Genomic DNA, 16941 nt, shown 5'->3' on the forward strand with positions numbered 1-16941 from the left:
TTCTTAACCCGAGGTACTATTTCTGGGTTAGCAGAGTCTGTAACCTGAAGCGTCTGTAACCCAAGGTACCACTGTAGCTTTGCGAGGTTGGCCATCTGTCATGGATGCTTTAGTCAAGATTCCTGCACTGCAGAGGGTTGGACTAGATTAACCTCAGGAGTCCCTTCCAATTCCTTGATTCTATGAGAAGCATCATTTTGGTGTTGTGGTTAGAGTGTTGGCTCTGGAAGACCAGGGTTTAAATCCCACTTACGTGTGAACTTCGCTTGTCAACTTTGAGCTGTTTAACATGTCTCAGCCTAACATACCCCCAAGGGTTGTTGTGAGAATAAAATAGGGGAGAACCATGTTTGCCACCTTGAGTGTTTTGGAGGAAATATGAGACTTGGAAGTTCGAAAACATTATGTTTTAAGCTGGTTTTTATAAAGTAATACGCAGGTGTATGAGTTCCCCATAACTTTTCAGGCTGGATGTCAACTCCACCCTACAAAAGGCTGGTGTGTTATTCATCAGTGATGTGATTTTTTTAAAAAAATAGTGTTTTATTTTTGAATGTCTATTTTGGTGAAAGCTAAAAATGAGTGAATGAGTGCCATTTCCCCCCCCAGCAAATATAAAGATAGATTTGGTTCTTGGCTTTAGCCTTTGGGTATGGACTCGCCAGGGTTGACTCAGGCCAGTTACTAAGTAATCTGTAAAATGGGAATAATAGCAAGTGGTCTAAATCATAAAAGAGTGCTTGTGAGGGCAATCATGAAAGTGATGCTGAAATATTAATGAATATATAGCTTCATCAAATGTAACAGGAAAAAGATGGAAGCAATCCCCTTGCCCCCACTGTTTAAAACCGTATTGTAAGCTCCTTGGGAGCAGAGATTTGACTATCCTGTAGAAGCACCAGGTTCACTGAAGAAGCTGCATAACAAATGATAGCATAGTCGTACTGGCTCCTTACAATTCATGCCGTGTTTTCTTCTTCTATAAATTAAGAGTGAAAGCCTAGAATAACTAATTCAGAAAAGCTAAAAATAAGATCCATTATCCATAGAGGTAGTCGGGATTTCTGTGCTCTTTCCTCCCCTCCACCCTTCACTGTACCAGCTGATATTTGAGTAAGTGGCAATCGATCTTTGTAATGTCTGGTTCTCATTTTTCAAAAAACGAAAGGGCTGTGGCTTTAAGTAATCACTGGCTGCTTGTGCCAAGTGCAGAAGCTGCAGTGTCTGCTTCTGTGTTGGGGGGAGAGACCAGTAGAAGAAGTACGGTAACTGCAAAGCACAATGAAGCCGAGCTGAGGCAGTGTCCAAAGGAGCGCTACCTAGCTGTGAATTAAGCGTGGGCCAACCAGTTTGGTTTGCGGTAGTCCCTGCCACCTGTACATGCCTGCTACGTGGATGTGGTTGGGCAGAGAACCTGAACGATGGGCTGCTCCAGCAGCAGAATGTGCCTGTATTCTCAGTGTGCTGCAAAAGAGGTAATTGGCATTTGCGCTGTAGGGGCTCTCCTGGAATAACAAGGATTTTAAAAGCAGCGGCTTGCTGCAAGCAAGGTGAAAAATGGTTCCAGCAGCTGGAGGGAAGGAAGGCAGGCAGGCTGGATCTGGCGACCTCTGCAATGTTCTGCTCTCCACAGCAGTTGCTGCATCTTGGAAGCAGATAGCATACTGAAATGCTCGCACAGCGTAGATTTGTTATGTGGGTGCTGTTTGGTGCTTTAGTCGGAACTCTTTACTGGGGTGTCCAGAAACTTCTTTTAATACAGGGTTTGGCAAGTGGGAGTGGAAAGAAAAGTAGTGAAGTATAGATTGCAGGCTAACTTTGCGCTAACAGCAGAAGCACTTTGAACTCTTAAAGATGACTGTAATTTTGGTGTTTTGTGCAAAACCTTGACAGGCACAGCAGCTTGCAGCTGCTTTAAATTTTGCAACGAGGCTTTATCAGTTTGTACTAGCAGGCTAAGAGTATTTTGTGCCGAAGCTTATGTTTACCTTTGTTACAAAGTACATTACACGTATTGTTTATCCCTAACGATGTTCTCGCAGTTATGGGTTGGAGGCAAACATCATGCATCCTGGTAGGTTACTTGAATGCTACTTAATACAAACTGTTTATTTAATCCTTAGCACCCCCACCCTTCTTAACTTGCAAACTAAGGTTTTGTTAACTTTAAAGAAAATTGTGTACTTAACTAAAACCCCACTGAAGAGTACTTTAGCCATTGGCAGAGTTCTTATTGCAAGTTACGTACTTCCTTAACTCGGGGGGCCATCTGTGTTTTTCTAACATTATGAAGCTGTTGTCCTGGATGATTCATATCTTGGCTTCACTTTCCTGTTTCTTGTCATTCTGCAGATAGCAGGCAAGTTAAGCATTGGCAAATGTTGTATTTTCTGCTTGGAGTGTTCACTAACATTCCATGTGCCTCTGTGTTGTTTTCTTTCCCTCAGAGGGAGGAAGTGGTAAAACAACGTAAAGAGCTGTCGATAGAACTTGTCAATCTTCGCGGAGAGTTAGGTAAGTACAGGCTTCTGTGCTGTCCTTTGCATTTTTTTAAAAAATACCCTGAAATCAATGCAGCGGCAAAACTGATTTTAAGACACACAGTATTGAACCAGAACAATCTAATCCCCTGACTGTATTCAAATGTTTGTGCTCTGCATTTCTCTGGAGTGTTGTCTGCCTGACCCTTGGGTTCATCGAATTCCTGGCACCAACTTGACTAAGCCTACCAGAGCAGCCTCCTGGAAACATGTGTCTAATGGTCAAAACATTTACTGGGGGTGTCTTTTCAGCATGGATTTTGTTGTTTGCCTAAATGGTTTTGCAGACATTTATCCCGTATTTTGCCAGTAAGCAAACCAACTGTAAAAGTGTGCTGTATCTTACTCATTGCCATGTGTCATGCCGGGCTCTGGTAGACAACAGGTCTGAAATGAACTTGGGTGCAGGTTAATTGTCACTTACAGTAATCAGATTAAATGCTGCAAGGCAGCATAGCAGATGACCGTAATGCTAAAATGGTGAGAGATGGGGTATGGCTTAAATTGGCCAAATGAGAGTTGCCTCTTAAAAGCTTTAGAATCCTTGAGTTTTTGATAGAGAGATTGCTGTGATAGGAAGAGATGTGTGCTATTTGTCCATTTTGCTTCCGGCAATAATAATAATAATATATATATATATATATGCATGCACTGCCCATTTGACTTGGCTGCCCCAGCCACTCTGGGTGCCTTCCAGCAAATTAAAGCCCATTGGATAGCCCTAGCTATAATGCAATGATTTGGCCTCCATTTCTCTTGTAATGTGGAGGCAAGTCTGGCCTACCTTACAGATTTGTTGTAAAAAAAAATCAATCAGATGATGAATGTGGAGCACTTAATGAAAGTGCTATCTATATAAATAGTGTATTTGATGGATTGAATCTGTGCCTGTGAAATGTGGTTGAAGTATAAACCCTTCGTTTAATTCAGAGATACTTGAGCCTTTATTATGAGAATAATTACTTGTCACATTCTTAAAACGGGGTGAATGTTTTAAGTGGTGGTTTTCAGAAGAAATCTTTGTGTATCACACATTAGAGTTAGAAATGCCCACTTAGCGTTCAGTTTGCATTTGTAAAATGCTTCAATCATAGCAGGCCTTAAAATATTTGGGCCTATTCTTAAGGGCTTTGTGGCCTACTGCGATTTTATCTGCTGGAAGCTTACAATACGTTAGGCGAAGAGCCCTTTTTTGTTTGGCACCGTGGATGTCTTTGAAAGGTTTTTGTGTAAAACCATGTGCATAAGCTTAATTTCTTAAACGGGTTACTTTCCAAGTGGGAGCTCTGCTGCTCTGCAATAATGCACCAGGGAGAGTGAAATGCTCCTTGTGCTAAGTATTTCACACACATGAAGTAACTTCATATTGGGTAAGCAGAATGATAATGTGTGCAAAATGCTATTGATCTTCTCAGATCTTTCTCTTCCCCCCTCCCAATTTTTAATATGAAGTCTTTACAGAAGTCAGAATAGCTATAAACACTTAACAACTTGGGCAAGGCTAGATTATGACATACAAACGCTGTTCCACTTTTGAAAGAACTGGTGCTAGGAAACTAGGGAATACATGGGAAGCAGGAATAGGGGGAGAACATTTTAAAATATAAAACTGTAGGGGAAGCAAGTTGTCATTGATTCACCTACTTCTGGCGTCATTGAAAGGAGAGGTACAGTAACAATGCTCTTAAGATATTATGGCCTTAGGTGAAACTGAGCCCTTTGAATGATGACCACATAGAGTACTTGTGCAAATCTGATTAGTTAGGCTGCTTTCAGATTATCAGTGTACTAGCTTTGGTTTGGATAAATTTAGGAAGTAAGAGGGTATTTTTCAAAGAAAGAAATAATATTCCAAAATAGCATATCCAGCATAAGGTAAAGGTAAAGGTACCCCTGCCCGTACGGGCCAGTCGTGTCCGACTCTAGGGTTGTGCGCCCATCTCACTTAAGAGGTCGGGGGCCAGCGCTGTCCGGAGACACTTCCGGGTCACGTGGCCAGCGTGACGAAGCTGCTCTGGCGAGCCTGCACCAGCGCAGCACACAGAAACGCCGTTTACCTTCCCGCTATAAAGCGGTACCTATTTATCTACTTGCACTGAAGGGTGCTTTTGAACTGCTAGGTGGGCAGGAGCTGGGACTGAAAGACGGGAGCTCACCCCGCCGCGGGGATTCAAACCGCCGACCATGCGATTGGCAAGCCCTAGGCACTGAGCTTTTACCCACAGCGCCACAGCATAAACACAGTTAAATACTATAGCACACTCTCTCTCTTGAGTGAGAGAGCTATATATATATAAAATAACCATGTGTAATAAGTCAGAAATCCAATTTCAAACATGGGTGCAATAAAAGATGGTCATTAAAAGATGTGTGTGTGTGTAAGGGAGGTACCAGTTTAAAAACCAAGAAAAAAGACACAACAATAGGCGTCAACAAAGATGCCAAGCAAACTTCCTGTGCAACTTTTATAAAAGTCTTCTGTACAGTTTAATCTTATATAAAATTTGGAAATTTAGATGAGCATTTGCAGAAACCAGACCTCCTGAAAACTCTGGGAGAAAAAAACCTTTAGCTTTTTAAAAGCATTTTAAGATGTGGAACTTGAATCAAATGTTGCGGTCTAGAATTTACCTAGAAACAAGAAGCTGTCGTAAACTAACAGGCAGCGGCTCTCCAGGATTCCAGTGAGGAAGACTGAAGCTGAAACGTCTGCCTGCAAAACCTGTGTTTTCTCACAGAATTAGGGTCCTATCCCTGAATACTATAGGGCTGAAGGAAAGGAAGAAACTCCCCATGTGTCATCAGAGATGGTATTCTGTTGAAGAGGGCTATGCTTCCCTAAAAGAAGTCCTGTGAGCATGCGCTTGCAAAACCATTTTATTTACATAGAGCGTCACTGCATTTCTGTCTTCAGTAACTGCTTCTGCAGCCTATGAGAAATTGGAGAAAGGTAGACATGAACTACAAGCAGCTTACGAAGGATTTGTGCAGCAGCTGAACCAGCAACACCAAAGAGATTTGTCTGAACTGGAAGAAAGGCTGAAGCAGTTCTATACAACAGAATGCCAAAAACTACAGAGCATCTGTATCGAAGAAGCTGAAAAATACAAAGCACAGCTCCAAGAACAGGTAGGCAGGATGGAAGTTGGGCTGAGATTCATCTGCTGAATTTCTTAAGTACAACCTCCTTTATTCAGATATAAAAATTGGCAAAGGATATAACCCTTGATCATGATGAATTAAGCAAAGGTCTGTTTCATTAGATGTATGGAGTGTCACCCTGAACTGGCAGCTCTGTGTATATGCAGGTATGTGGTTGGAGGGGGAGGAGGAAGGAATTGAGAGGTGTAAGGTTGAAGGGAAACAAAATGTAGAAAGAATGAACAGTAATAATTATATAAAATAAAAATAGCCACAGTGGCAATTAACAAGGCTGTGGTGGTTGATATCGCAAACATCCTGGCATGCGGTAAGCGAAATATGTTGTTGTTCCTCAGGTCGACAACTTGAATATTACACATGAAAACTTTAAGCTAGAGCTTGAAACCAGTCATACGGAAAGGATAGATGAGCTGAAGAAGAACCACGAATTGTCCTTTACAGGTAAATTGCATAGCTTATCTGCTTTGATAGTACCAAACACATTGCATTATTGCTGTGAGAGAGGAAGAGTTTCTTTGCTGTGCTGCTAAATACATTTATTGTTTATAATCCTGGCAGTGTGACAAGAGGTCAGTACCTTATTAAAACTTCCCTGCCAAAATAACCATGAAAACCCACACTATGCAGGTATTGTAAAGAAGTTAGGCGAGTACACTTGTGCAATGTTAAGACTCTAAACATTTTTTCAGAGCTCAAGAATGCCCAGGAATTAGAAAGAAGGACACTTGAAGAATCTCTCCAAGAAAAACAACAACTACTAGAGGTCTGGAATTTCTCTTTTGCTTACTAAGCCAGAGGCAACTGTAACATTGATAGATTTAGATGCCACCACAGTGTCAAAGTCAACATGTACCTTGTATTTGTAGAACCTGGAACATAGCTGTCAAGTGTCCCTTATTTGGCGGGACAGTCCCTTATCCCAGCGCCATGTCCTGCTGCTGTCCCTTATTGATGATGTCCCTTAAATTTCCCGGGTTTCAAAGGAAGCAGCTGCTCTCTCTCTCTCTCTCTCTCTCTCTCCCTGCTGGTCAGGGAGGAGGGAGGCTCCAACTGTGTTGCTTGGCTGCGTTGCTCACCCAGTAAGGAGTCTAAGAACGACTGGGGGGTGGAGTTTGCATGCCTTGTGCTGATCAAATCGGCCGCGTTGCCTGGGGACTCGCCTTTGCTCAGCGCTTCCCAGTGGAGAGGTGACAGTGGTTTTCTTCGAGGCTTGAGGCTTTGTTTGGCTGCTGGCTGGGCTTTCTGCCTTTGGCTCGGAGGGGCTCAGAAGTTGAACATACCTGTGCCCGGAAAATCCTTTATTTTGGCTGCTGATCCCTTATTTTTGAGGCTGCTGGCCCCTTATTTTCAAATCTGTAAGTTGACAGCTATGTCCTGGAACTGTTGCCATAGGGCCGGCCCACCCCACCTATGAGGCCTCGGGCAGCAGGAGCTACAGGGGCAGCAGATTCCAATATAAAGGAGATCTTTATTCCCCTTGTTCCTGATGTAGATCTTCATTCACTCCTTCACTGGTCAGGAGGGGAGTGCCAGGTATCAAAAGGTCTTGGGCCAGCCCAGAGTAGCCACAGGTACCTTCAACTTGATCTAAAACTACATACTGGTACAAGTTTGTGGGTGCTGGACATTTCTAAATTCCTTGATTCAGTAAGTGTTCAGTAAGGAATTTAATTAAGATCTGGGGTGTTAACACTTGGGAGCTAGGCCTGTGTGTGTCTTAAGCTGTGTGCTAGACACTTCTAAATCCCCTGGAATCAGCAAATTTCAAAAGCCAATTAAGACCCATGTGTATAGACCTGTGTGCTAGACACATCTGATCCTTTGGAATCAACAAGTGTTAAAAGCTAAACAAGCCAGGCTAGCTTCCTGTGTGAGGTGATAGCCTAAGGGGTGAGCCATTTAGACAATGAGCAGAACCTTTCCCTCAACTGATAAAGCCAGGGCTTAGAGTAAGAAGTTAGGAGTTGTGACGGAGACACAAAACAGCAGGCAGAGCATGATGGCTGTTTGGACCCAAAGCTATGTCTATGGAAGAGGCAAGACCCTTTTGGGGTATTGATGCTGTGCACTCCATTATAGGCTCAAGTTGCATATATTTGTACATAAACCATATAGCATAAAAACACCACAATCTCCGCTGTGTCTCGTTTTCTAAAAGGATACACAGACCACCCGGAACCAAACCCCTGGGAACCTCAAACTGCTCAGAGTTTCGGGGTGGTGTGCATGTTTCTGGTTATCCCTTAGAAACCATGGGATAAGCAATGCAACTCCCGATTCTTTATAAAACATGCATTTTATTTTTATATTTTTGCTTAGACAAATTCCTTGGCCAGGACAGCTATGCTTTGGAGCATTACTTCTCTAAACTCTGACCTACTGTTTGTGTTAAGGATCTCTGCAACTTCTAATTTCTCACACTGGGATTTTCTATTTAGCGTACTTGATAGCAATTTCCTAAAATGTTACCTGGCTTTATAGCAGAGGCTCAGGTCTTAAGTTTGGGCTGTTTTTTGTTTGTTTTTAATCTTTTAGAAAAAGATTAGTGAATTACAGAGTGAAAATGATTCCCTGAATGAAAAGCTTAAGTTGGAAGAGCAAAAACGTACAGCCAAAGAAAAAACAAATATTGTAAGTACTGACTTGCTTTTATAATCCTCTAGAAATAGCCTTTTTTTGTGGGGAGGAGGGGAAGGCTGGGATCTACTGGGTGAAAGGGAGCTTGGAAAAATAATGTATCCTCTCCTTCCATGGGTGAAGGATGCCCCCCTGCTGGATCAAAAACCTTTGTGCTCGTGCAAAGGGACCAATTAGGCATCGCATTGTCTTATCTCAATTTCTGTGCTGTGGCTTCACTGTTAATGTTCCAAACATGAATAGCAGTTACAAATGTTGTGGCTTAAACTGATGAATGGCTGCTTGACCAGGTGTATTGCTCTAGGAGCAGTGCAGTCTTGGTTTTAAAGAGAATGAGGACAGTTCAAGTGGATCCCTGGTGTAAAAAGGTTGACAGATCCTAGTGTCATGTGCGCCTAATTGCCATCACACTGCATATGTGGGGTATGTGTGTAATTAAAATACACATACTTGCTGTGTTTTTGTATGTGTGTGTATACAGTACATCCACATAGCTTAGCTGGTTTTCTATTTTTAGCTGTGTTTTTTTAAAACAACATCCAGCCCTATGATTCCTGGATAGAAAGATACTATGAGCCTTTGAACCAGGTGTATTACATTTTTTCTTCTGGGTCTACAAATCAGAGTAGTGGTGCATTTTCTGCAGGTTGAGTTACTGTAGTTTTAAGTTGGAAGATCTGGTGTGGGTGTGTGCAGAAGACGAAAAAGCATTGTCTTTCTCCTTAAACCCCAAAGTTGACAGATGTTTATAGTCTTGCCTGCACCTTGATCTATGTTATCTGTTCCTATGTTTTTGGCTGTTGCTGTGCTTTGTTTGAGCTACATTAGATTATCTTAGCTCTTGAGTTTACTTTTGCTACTGGTCATCGTTATCAAGATGCAAGGAAGATCTTGCTTGACATGAGGAAAGCACTGGTGCAATTAGATGCATACATACTAATTTGGTAGTGGGTTTTTTGTTAGAATTATCCCTAAGCAATATGGAACTGAGTAATGTGTGCACCAAAATCTTATTTATTTTCTGGAAATACTAATTTATCAATATTGTATCTGGCATTTCTCAATAACAAATTTAATTACCTGAATCAGTATTACTTGTAAATTAAAAACACAGTGTTTGCATGCACCCCTAGTTAGAACCAGAATCTGTATCAGCTGCTTTTTTTCAAGATCGGATCTCCATAGTTTTCAAATATAAAACAATTCTGGATAAATTTCAACAGACAGATGTGTGTGTACATTTTCATTACAAGATGATTTTCTACGGTTTCATGGTTAAAGCCCATTTGAAGTTTTTATCGTTATAGGTATATTTTACCTTGGGATAGATATCCTTACGCGTGGTTTAAAAATACAGCAATATACCAGAAAGTGACCACCTTTATCACTTTTTACAGCAATAAAATAATTTCACAAGAGCTGTAAATACATTTAGAGCATTTGTGAAAGTTTTGTTTTAAAGAGACTTTGTTATTCCTCCATACAAACAGCTTGCGAGTTTGAAATTTTTTAGATGTACCTTGGTGTGTGTGTGATAAATGTTTTCCCCTGCTTGGCTAAGGAAATCTGTAACAAGTCAATGTTTACAGTCATAACTTAAAATATGTTTGCTATGCATGGCAACCTTGAGGGGCCTCCATTAACTTTGCATGTCATTTTGCAGAAAAACCCTCAGCTTATGTATCTGGAACAAGAACTGGAAAGTTTGAAAGCAGTGCTGGAGATCAAAAATGAGAAGCTACATCAACAAGATATCAAATTGTTGAAGATGGAAAAACTGGTGAGCTTTTTCTTGGAGTGCTAGGCTTCCAAAAGCTGGATTTGTGCTGATAATGCAAAAGTAGACACTGTAGCAATAAATTCAAGTTACAGAGGAGTTAAAAAGGAGTAAAACTGGAAAGAGGAACCATAATACTCCTCTGTGGAGCTAACGTAAATTAACTAGCTTTAGCTAAATAAGTTGCCACCTATGAACTTTTGCAGTCCACCATTCTCTCCGTCTCAGCCCATCCCATCTGTCATATAAAGACAGTACATCACGAACTTTTGTAAGGGTTACTGAAATATGCGGGGCCCTTTGCACACTTAAAATACTGAACATTTAAAACATTCTGTATAAATCCAGGTACATGGTATAACAATTCTGCTCTGTTGATATGGAAAGAGAATGTAAATTGGGGGTGTTTATGCAAACTTCTGTTTCTCTGCTTAATATTTGCTAGAGTAATGCAGATGCAGAGCAGAATAAGCAATATTCTGAGCAGTGACCCCATACAGGAAACTCTGAGAATGGTGGTTTCAGAGACAGAGATGCGTGCCTCCCTCTTTTACATTCTTTTTAAAGTGTGACAAATTCTGGAAACCTTTCGCTCTGCCAGAGGCAGGAGGAGCCAGCAGGGTGTGTCATCTAAATGGCAGCAGTGAGGCTGGGCAAACATCATAATAATCGGGGACATTGAGATCCCAGGACAGTGGGTGCCATTGTTTCTGAGATGATATACTGGTCTCAGAGCACATGTAAATAAGTAAGTTAGGCCTCTCGTCTCCAAAGCGCACAGAGGAACAGATTATAAATCCAAGGGACAGGGAGAAGAACTAAGTAGTATTTATAATTTTAGAGACTTTTATACTGCCCTTGATCATTAATTCCACAGCATTTAATTTTTAAACCTAAACACAATACACTGGCCATAAATCCAGATTGTGCAGCCAAAAACACAAGGATGCTGAACAGAAGAAACTGGAAGACTCCGGTCAACTTTCCCATTTTTCTTTCAATTATAAGGTGCTTCTTACTAGTTTTAACAAGATAGACTAGATTAGTGCAGGGTAAAAGGAGGCATTTTATAAGTTTGTAGTAGAGAATTTATGCTTGAGCTCTGGAGCTGTAATAGCAAGTTTTTTAAATAATAATAATAATGTTTGTGGTAGATTTTGAGATGTTATTTTATAAATTGACACAATAGGACAACCTGGCTTCATCTAAAATAAATTGGCCTCTCCCCCTCCCCACCACACATTAAATTTGCACATTTGTTCAAGGTGGAGAACAATGCAGCCTTAGTGGAGAAAATGAGAAAACTTCAGCAGGAGAATGAAGAATTAAAAGCCCGGATGGACAAACACATGGAGCTTTCCAGGTAACTCTAAAATACTTGTTTGAGTTGCTCTTGTAGTTTAACAGCTGCCATAGTTCTGTTTGGGGGGGTGGATTTAGAAAGTAGAGAACTCAAGTGAAATTGTATATGCTGCAAATTACCTCAAGCCTATTGCAGGTGGGGCGTGCCTGCAGTAAAAGGAACAAAAGCACAGTCCACACAGCATTTGAATGTGGACTTACCTAGTTAGCACAATTTCTTAATAGTTTCAGAGGGGCTTGCCTAAGAACAGTTTTCAAGAGATTCTGCTTCATTACTTAATGTACAAACAGCTTTGGAGAGCCACTGCATAGAGAATTAGTACTACCGTATTTTTCGCATCATAGGACGCACTTTTTCCCCTTCAAAAATGAAGGGGGAATGTGTGTGCGTCCTATGGAGCGAAGACAGCATAGCCCCGCGACCCTCTGCTGGCTGGAGAGGTGACGCGCGGCTATGGCAGGAGCCTCTATAGCTGTGCGCCACCTCTCCAGCTGGGAGAGCATGCACGGGGCTCCCCCCGCTTACCCTCTCCCGGCTGGAGAGGTGACACGCGGCTATTGCAGCAGCCTCTTTAGCCGCGCGCCACCTCTCCAGCTGGGAGAGCGCGTGCGGGGCTAAAGAAGCCCCCAGCGACCCTCTCCCGGCTGGAGAGGTGACACGCAGCTATGGCAGGAGCCTCTATAGCTGTGCGCCACCTCTCCAGCTGGGAGAGCATGCACGGGGCTCCCCCCGCGACCCTCTCCCAGCTGGAGAGGGGACATGCGGCTATGGCAGCAGCCTCTTTAGCCGGGAGAGCGCACGCAGGGCTAAAGAAGGCCCCCCCCCCCCCCCGCGACCCTCTCCCGGCTGGAGAGGTGACACGCGGCTATGGCAGGAGCCTCTATAGCCGCGCGCCTTTCCGCTGCTCCCCGACCTGCTCTTTGGGGCTGGTGGTGGGCTTCCCCCCGCCAGCCCCAAAGAGCAGGTCGAAAGGAACCTGAAGCCTGGAGAGTGAGAGGGGTCGGTGCGCACCGACCCCTCTCGCTCTCCAGGCTTCCAAGGTAGCTGCCTGAAGGCGTCTGAACACACCTTAAACGGCACCTTGTTTTAGAGGGGGAAAACAAGAGGGGGGAAATTCTCTCCCTCTCTGTGCAGCGCCTCCTGCCGCTTCGCTGAAGGGGCGCTGGGCAGAGAGGGAGGAATTTTTTTTTTCTTGTTCTCCCCCCTCTAAAACAAGGTGCGTCCTATTGTCTGGTGCGTCCTATGGTGCGAAAAATACGGTACTTGGTCAATGGCTGAGGTTCTGTGTCCCTGCAGAAGAGAAAGCAGCCTCCTTAAGCTCTTTATATTTAAACTATGCTGGATTTGTGAAAGTACTTGCTCAGACTGCTTATGTTTGGAGTTAAGACTATTAGTCCTTGGTGGTAACCTTTTCTGAATCGTGGAAGAGTTTAGCTTTTAAAAAGGAGGATCAGATAACTACTCTTTCCCCTTTTGCTGTTTCTTGTGCCTTCAAGAAGTTTGCTCTCCACTCCTTGCAGCAGGAAGCTCAGTCCCTACTTTTAAATCCTATGCGAGGAAAGTGGCTTGGCTTTGCCCTTTTGTAGGATTACGGGGCTACCATCTCTTAAGGGCAAGGATGTAGAGCAGGCAAGCTCTGCAGTTTGTTACTCCGGTCCCTGTCCACAGAGTTTCCTTGCACCACAAGCAGCTGACTGGCAAACCACAATATGGTCACGTGATCATTCCCCCTCTAGCTCGAGGTTGAGTGCTGACAAGACTGGAGCCACAACAAAACCACTAAGGAGGAAGCAAGTTACCTGCACACACGAGTGAACTCTCAGGTGTGCAGAAATACAAAACGTAAACCAAAGAGAGCAAAAGGCAACCTCCAAACAGCCCAGGGAAACTGCCCTTAAGAACCACAGAATTCTAATTGTTGGATGGGAGAAAAAACAACATCAGAGATTAGGAGAGCTGTGCTGCAATCCTCATCACCACCAATCATTGGCTATGTTGGCTGGGACTGGTGGGAGATTAAATTCAGCAACCATGTCTGTTAACTCTGGGGAAGGCTGTAGCTACCTGAAATCCTGAACAGAAACACCTTTGGGAAGAGAGGGTACACTGCAGCGTATTGTTGCTAGTCCAACCTAGACAGTAACCGTCTGCTTTCTCTCTCTCTCTCTCTCTCTCTCTCTCTCTCTCATAACAGGCAACTTTCCACCGAACAGGCAGTTTTGCAAGAGTCTCTGGAGAAAGAATCAAAGGTAAATAAGCGCTTGTCAATGGAAAATGAAGAACTTCTGTGGAAGCTACACAATGGAGACCTGTGCAGCCCGAGAAAACTGTCCCCCAGTACTCCACCAATGCCTTTTCAATCGCCAAGGAATTCAGGCTCCTTCTCCAGCCCAACAGTGTCGCCTAGATGACACCACTGAACAAAGAGACACTCTCCATACAGGCATTTCATTTTTGGTCTGCAGAACTAAAAAACATGGATCGAGGGAGCAAAGAGCTATATTAGCTGCGCGTGATTGAAATATAACTGGAAATGACTGTCATGAGAAATGGCTGTAACGTAATGGGAGTTCATGGCTAGAACTCGAAACAGTGCATCTCCTTATTAAAAGAATACAAAAAGACTTCAGTGATAACTTCTCTGAACATTGTTGCACAAAGCACTTAAAAGAGCAAGGAAAGTCTTGTTCGGTTTTTTGCCTTTTTTCACCTAACTCTAGGGAGAAAAAAAATTGCTCAGGGGCTTATAAATAAAAGATCACAACCTTTAATACGTTCCTTATTATAGACACCTTGAGACGCCGAGTGTGGCATGAGTGAATTGGATGTATCACACGGTGAGTGTGTTATGTGTGTGTGATGCAGCCACCTTTGCTATGTATATTATAAAGGACGAAAGCTGAAGAATAAAGTGACATGTACTTCATAAATAAAATATTGCCATTATGCATGTTTCATCATAGATTTTTCCCTTCTCTGGGACTAAGGAAAAGCTGCCGCTTGTGCTCTACGTTTTTCCTTATCTCTCTGCTTCAGTTTAGTCAAAGGATGAGATTTTTATTTGATTTTTGTCATTGTCTGCCTACTTGCATAGTGGAATTTACGACGAGACCGATAACCTCTCATACCACAAAATATCATTCAAAATATTTTTAAGCTTCCCCTAGGTAACTATATAAGAACGGGGTTTCTTTTCTCACCTAGTTAAATGTTCTTCCCACTCCTTTTTTTAGATATCTGGTGGTAGATAGTTCAGACATGCAGCCCTTTCCAGGTGACGACAGCTGTGGAGAATAATGGTCTGATTTGACTTGAGATCACAGAATTTCACACTAAAGGAAATATATATATATATTCAGATGCTATTATTAGGATAGAACAGTAGGATTGGTTGTGTTCCCATAATGCACTAAGCCAAACAGTGAATGTGCAGGCTCCCAGAGAGGAGCTGAATAGCTAGAAGCTCCTCCCTAAGAGCCTACATGGTTATTCAGTTTTGCCTAGCCAAGGGTTCGGCTTAGCATGTTGTATGAACACAGCCATTGTGTACAGCTGCCAGTAGCACTTCCTTGCCTTGCAAAGTACAAACATCCCGAACTGATTACTTGTCAATGTGCACTTTAACCAACTGGCTGCAAGACTGCATTCCCCCATTTCATTTAGCATGAGATTTTCAGGAATCAGAAAAAAACAAAAACTGATTATTTTGCTGACATGATAGGTTGAAGATGTCTGTGTCATAGGCAACATTCAGTGCTGCATTACAAATCTGAAGATGACTCACTGCATGTCCGCTCCTGTTAATGACCTGTTCAACATGTATTCTTGTATGTACAAACGCATTTTTTATTATGGTTAAACACTATCTCTGCTATCAGATCTAGATGGGACTGTTAAGTGCTATGGCTTGGTTATGTAGTCATCACTCACACATCCAAGACGCACTGGTATCGTCATTGCTGTTGAATAATCAACTTGTTAATCAAAGCCTGATGAAATCATAGGGTTGTAGCTGATAGGACAGTTGTACAAGTGAGAGACTCCCACTTTTGCAACGGGGCTTGCCCATCCTCTCCTTTCCACTGCTGCCCCCCAGTACCCTCAATCTGCTTGAGGGTTGGAGGCAATCTGGAGTAGATTTTCTGAGGTCACAGAGGGATGCAGGGTACAGGAGTGGAAAGGGAAGGCATGTTGCACAAGTGAAGACTGACCCACACATGCAATGACAGCATAGGATTCAACCCATAGTGGTTTGTAGCAAAGATGTTGGCAATTTGAGAGCTAGGTCTTGAGATATCCTTGTCCCCTTCCATAAACCCGAAGGAGCACTGGGAAAAAACGTTAATAAACTTGGAAAACAAAGTATCAAACCAAATGTTTTGTTTAGGGTGCAGAAACATTGGCTTCAACAGCAGAAGGTTTTAGTTATTACTGACTGAAATATTACTCTGTAATATGAAAAATTCAAGGATGAATTATTTTAATTTTACATTGTGTAAAGTGTGCCTCCCCTGTGAAGCATTTTGCCTGCCCAAACCCATTTATGGCACTGTTATGTAGCTAGAGATATCAGCACTTCTAAATTAACTGTTGTTCAGAGATTGATTTATATAACTATGAAAATCCGCTATAGGCTGAAACTTGGCTTAAAAGTATGACTTGGAGCAATTTATTTCTTTGGCAAGGTCATATTTGATTATATGTACTTGAGTGTTGAAAATTAAAATAAATTTTTTTTACTGGTTCAAGACTCTTGCCTGTTTAGACATAAAAGCAAAAATACTGAGGCTAAAGAGATAATTTTACAGTTATAAGCATAACATCCACATTCTGAGCCATTTATACAGAAGAGGCTTCTGTTTTAGATGACCTTGCACACAGTAATAATAAGATTGAATAAGCTGCCACAGAAAGTGGTGTTTTGTCGAATGTTTTGAGCATTATGTATTGCTCAAAACTTACAGCTGCATTAGAGGATGAAACTTAATTTATTAAAAGATGTTGTTTTTGTTTCCCTTCTACAGAGGCTGGATGAGTGCTTAATTCTAAATGCAGTTACCAATAGAAATGATTTGAATTCTACACTTGCTTAGAATTCTTTTAGTGCTTGGTGTGATCAGCAAAAGACCTTCACACTGAACACTAAAACTGGATCCTTCTACTATGTAAACAGCTGAGTAACGTGCAGTAAGTCATGTCCCCTATGCAGTGGTACCTCGGGTTACATACGCTTCAGGTTACAGACTCCGCTAACCCAGAAATAGTACTTCGGGTTAAGAACTTTGCTTCAGGATGAGAACAGAAATCGTGCTCCAGCGGCGTGGCAGCAGCAGGAGGCCCCATTAGCTAACGTGGTGCTTCAGGTTAACAGTTTCAGGTTAAGAACGGACCTCCGGAACTCCGAAATTAAGTACTTAACCCGAGGTACTACTGTATAAATATAAGAAAACTACTTTTAATAT

General features: G+C 42.4%; 1 protein-coding gene across 10 annotated transcripts in view; it reads left to right on the forward strand.

Moving 5' to 3' along the window:
* The window catches only part of MTUS1 (microtubule associated scaffold protein 1), a 105791-nt gene extending 89564 nt beyond the window's left edge, over positions 1–16227 (forward strand). For all 10 annotated transcript variants that reach the window (XM_083755389.1, XM_083755385.1, XM_083755391.1 and 7 more), the window contains 8 exons: positions 2448–2514; positions 5455–5669; positions 6038–6143; positions 6392–6465; positions 8238–8333; positions 10003–10119; positions 11382–11479; positions 13674–16227. In XM_083755389.1, coding sequence (XP_083611515.1) covers positions 2448–2514; positions 5455–5669; positions 6038–6143; positions 6392–6465; positions 8238–8333; positions 10003–10119; positions 11382–11479; positions 13674–13890 — 990 coding nt within the window. In that variant the 3' untranslated portion in view covers positions 13891–16227. The remainder of the gene's footprint in view (positions 1–2447; positions 2515–5454; positions 5670–6037; positions 6144–6391; positions 6466–8237; positions 8334–10002; positions 10120–11381; positions 11480–13673) is intronic.
* The last annotated feature ends 714 nt before the right edge of the window (positions 16228–16941 follow it).

The sequence above is a fragment of the Podarcis gaigeae genome (assembly GCF_964106915.1).
Source record: "Podarcis gaigeae genome assembly, chromosome: 9".
NCBI lineage: Eukaryota > Metazoa > Chordata > Lepidosauria > Squamata > Lacertidae > Podarcis > Podarcis gaigeae.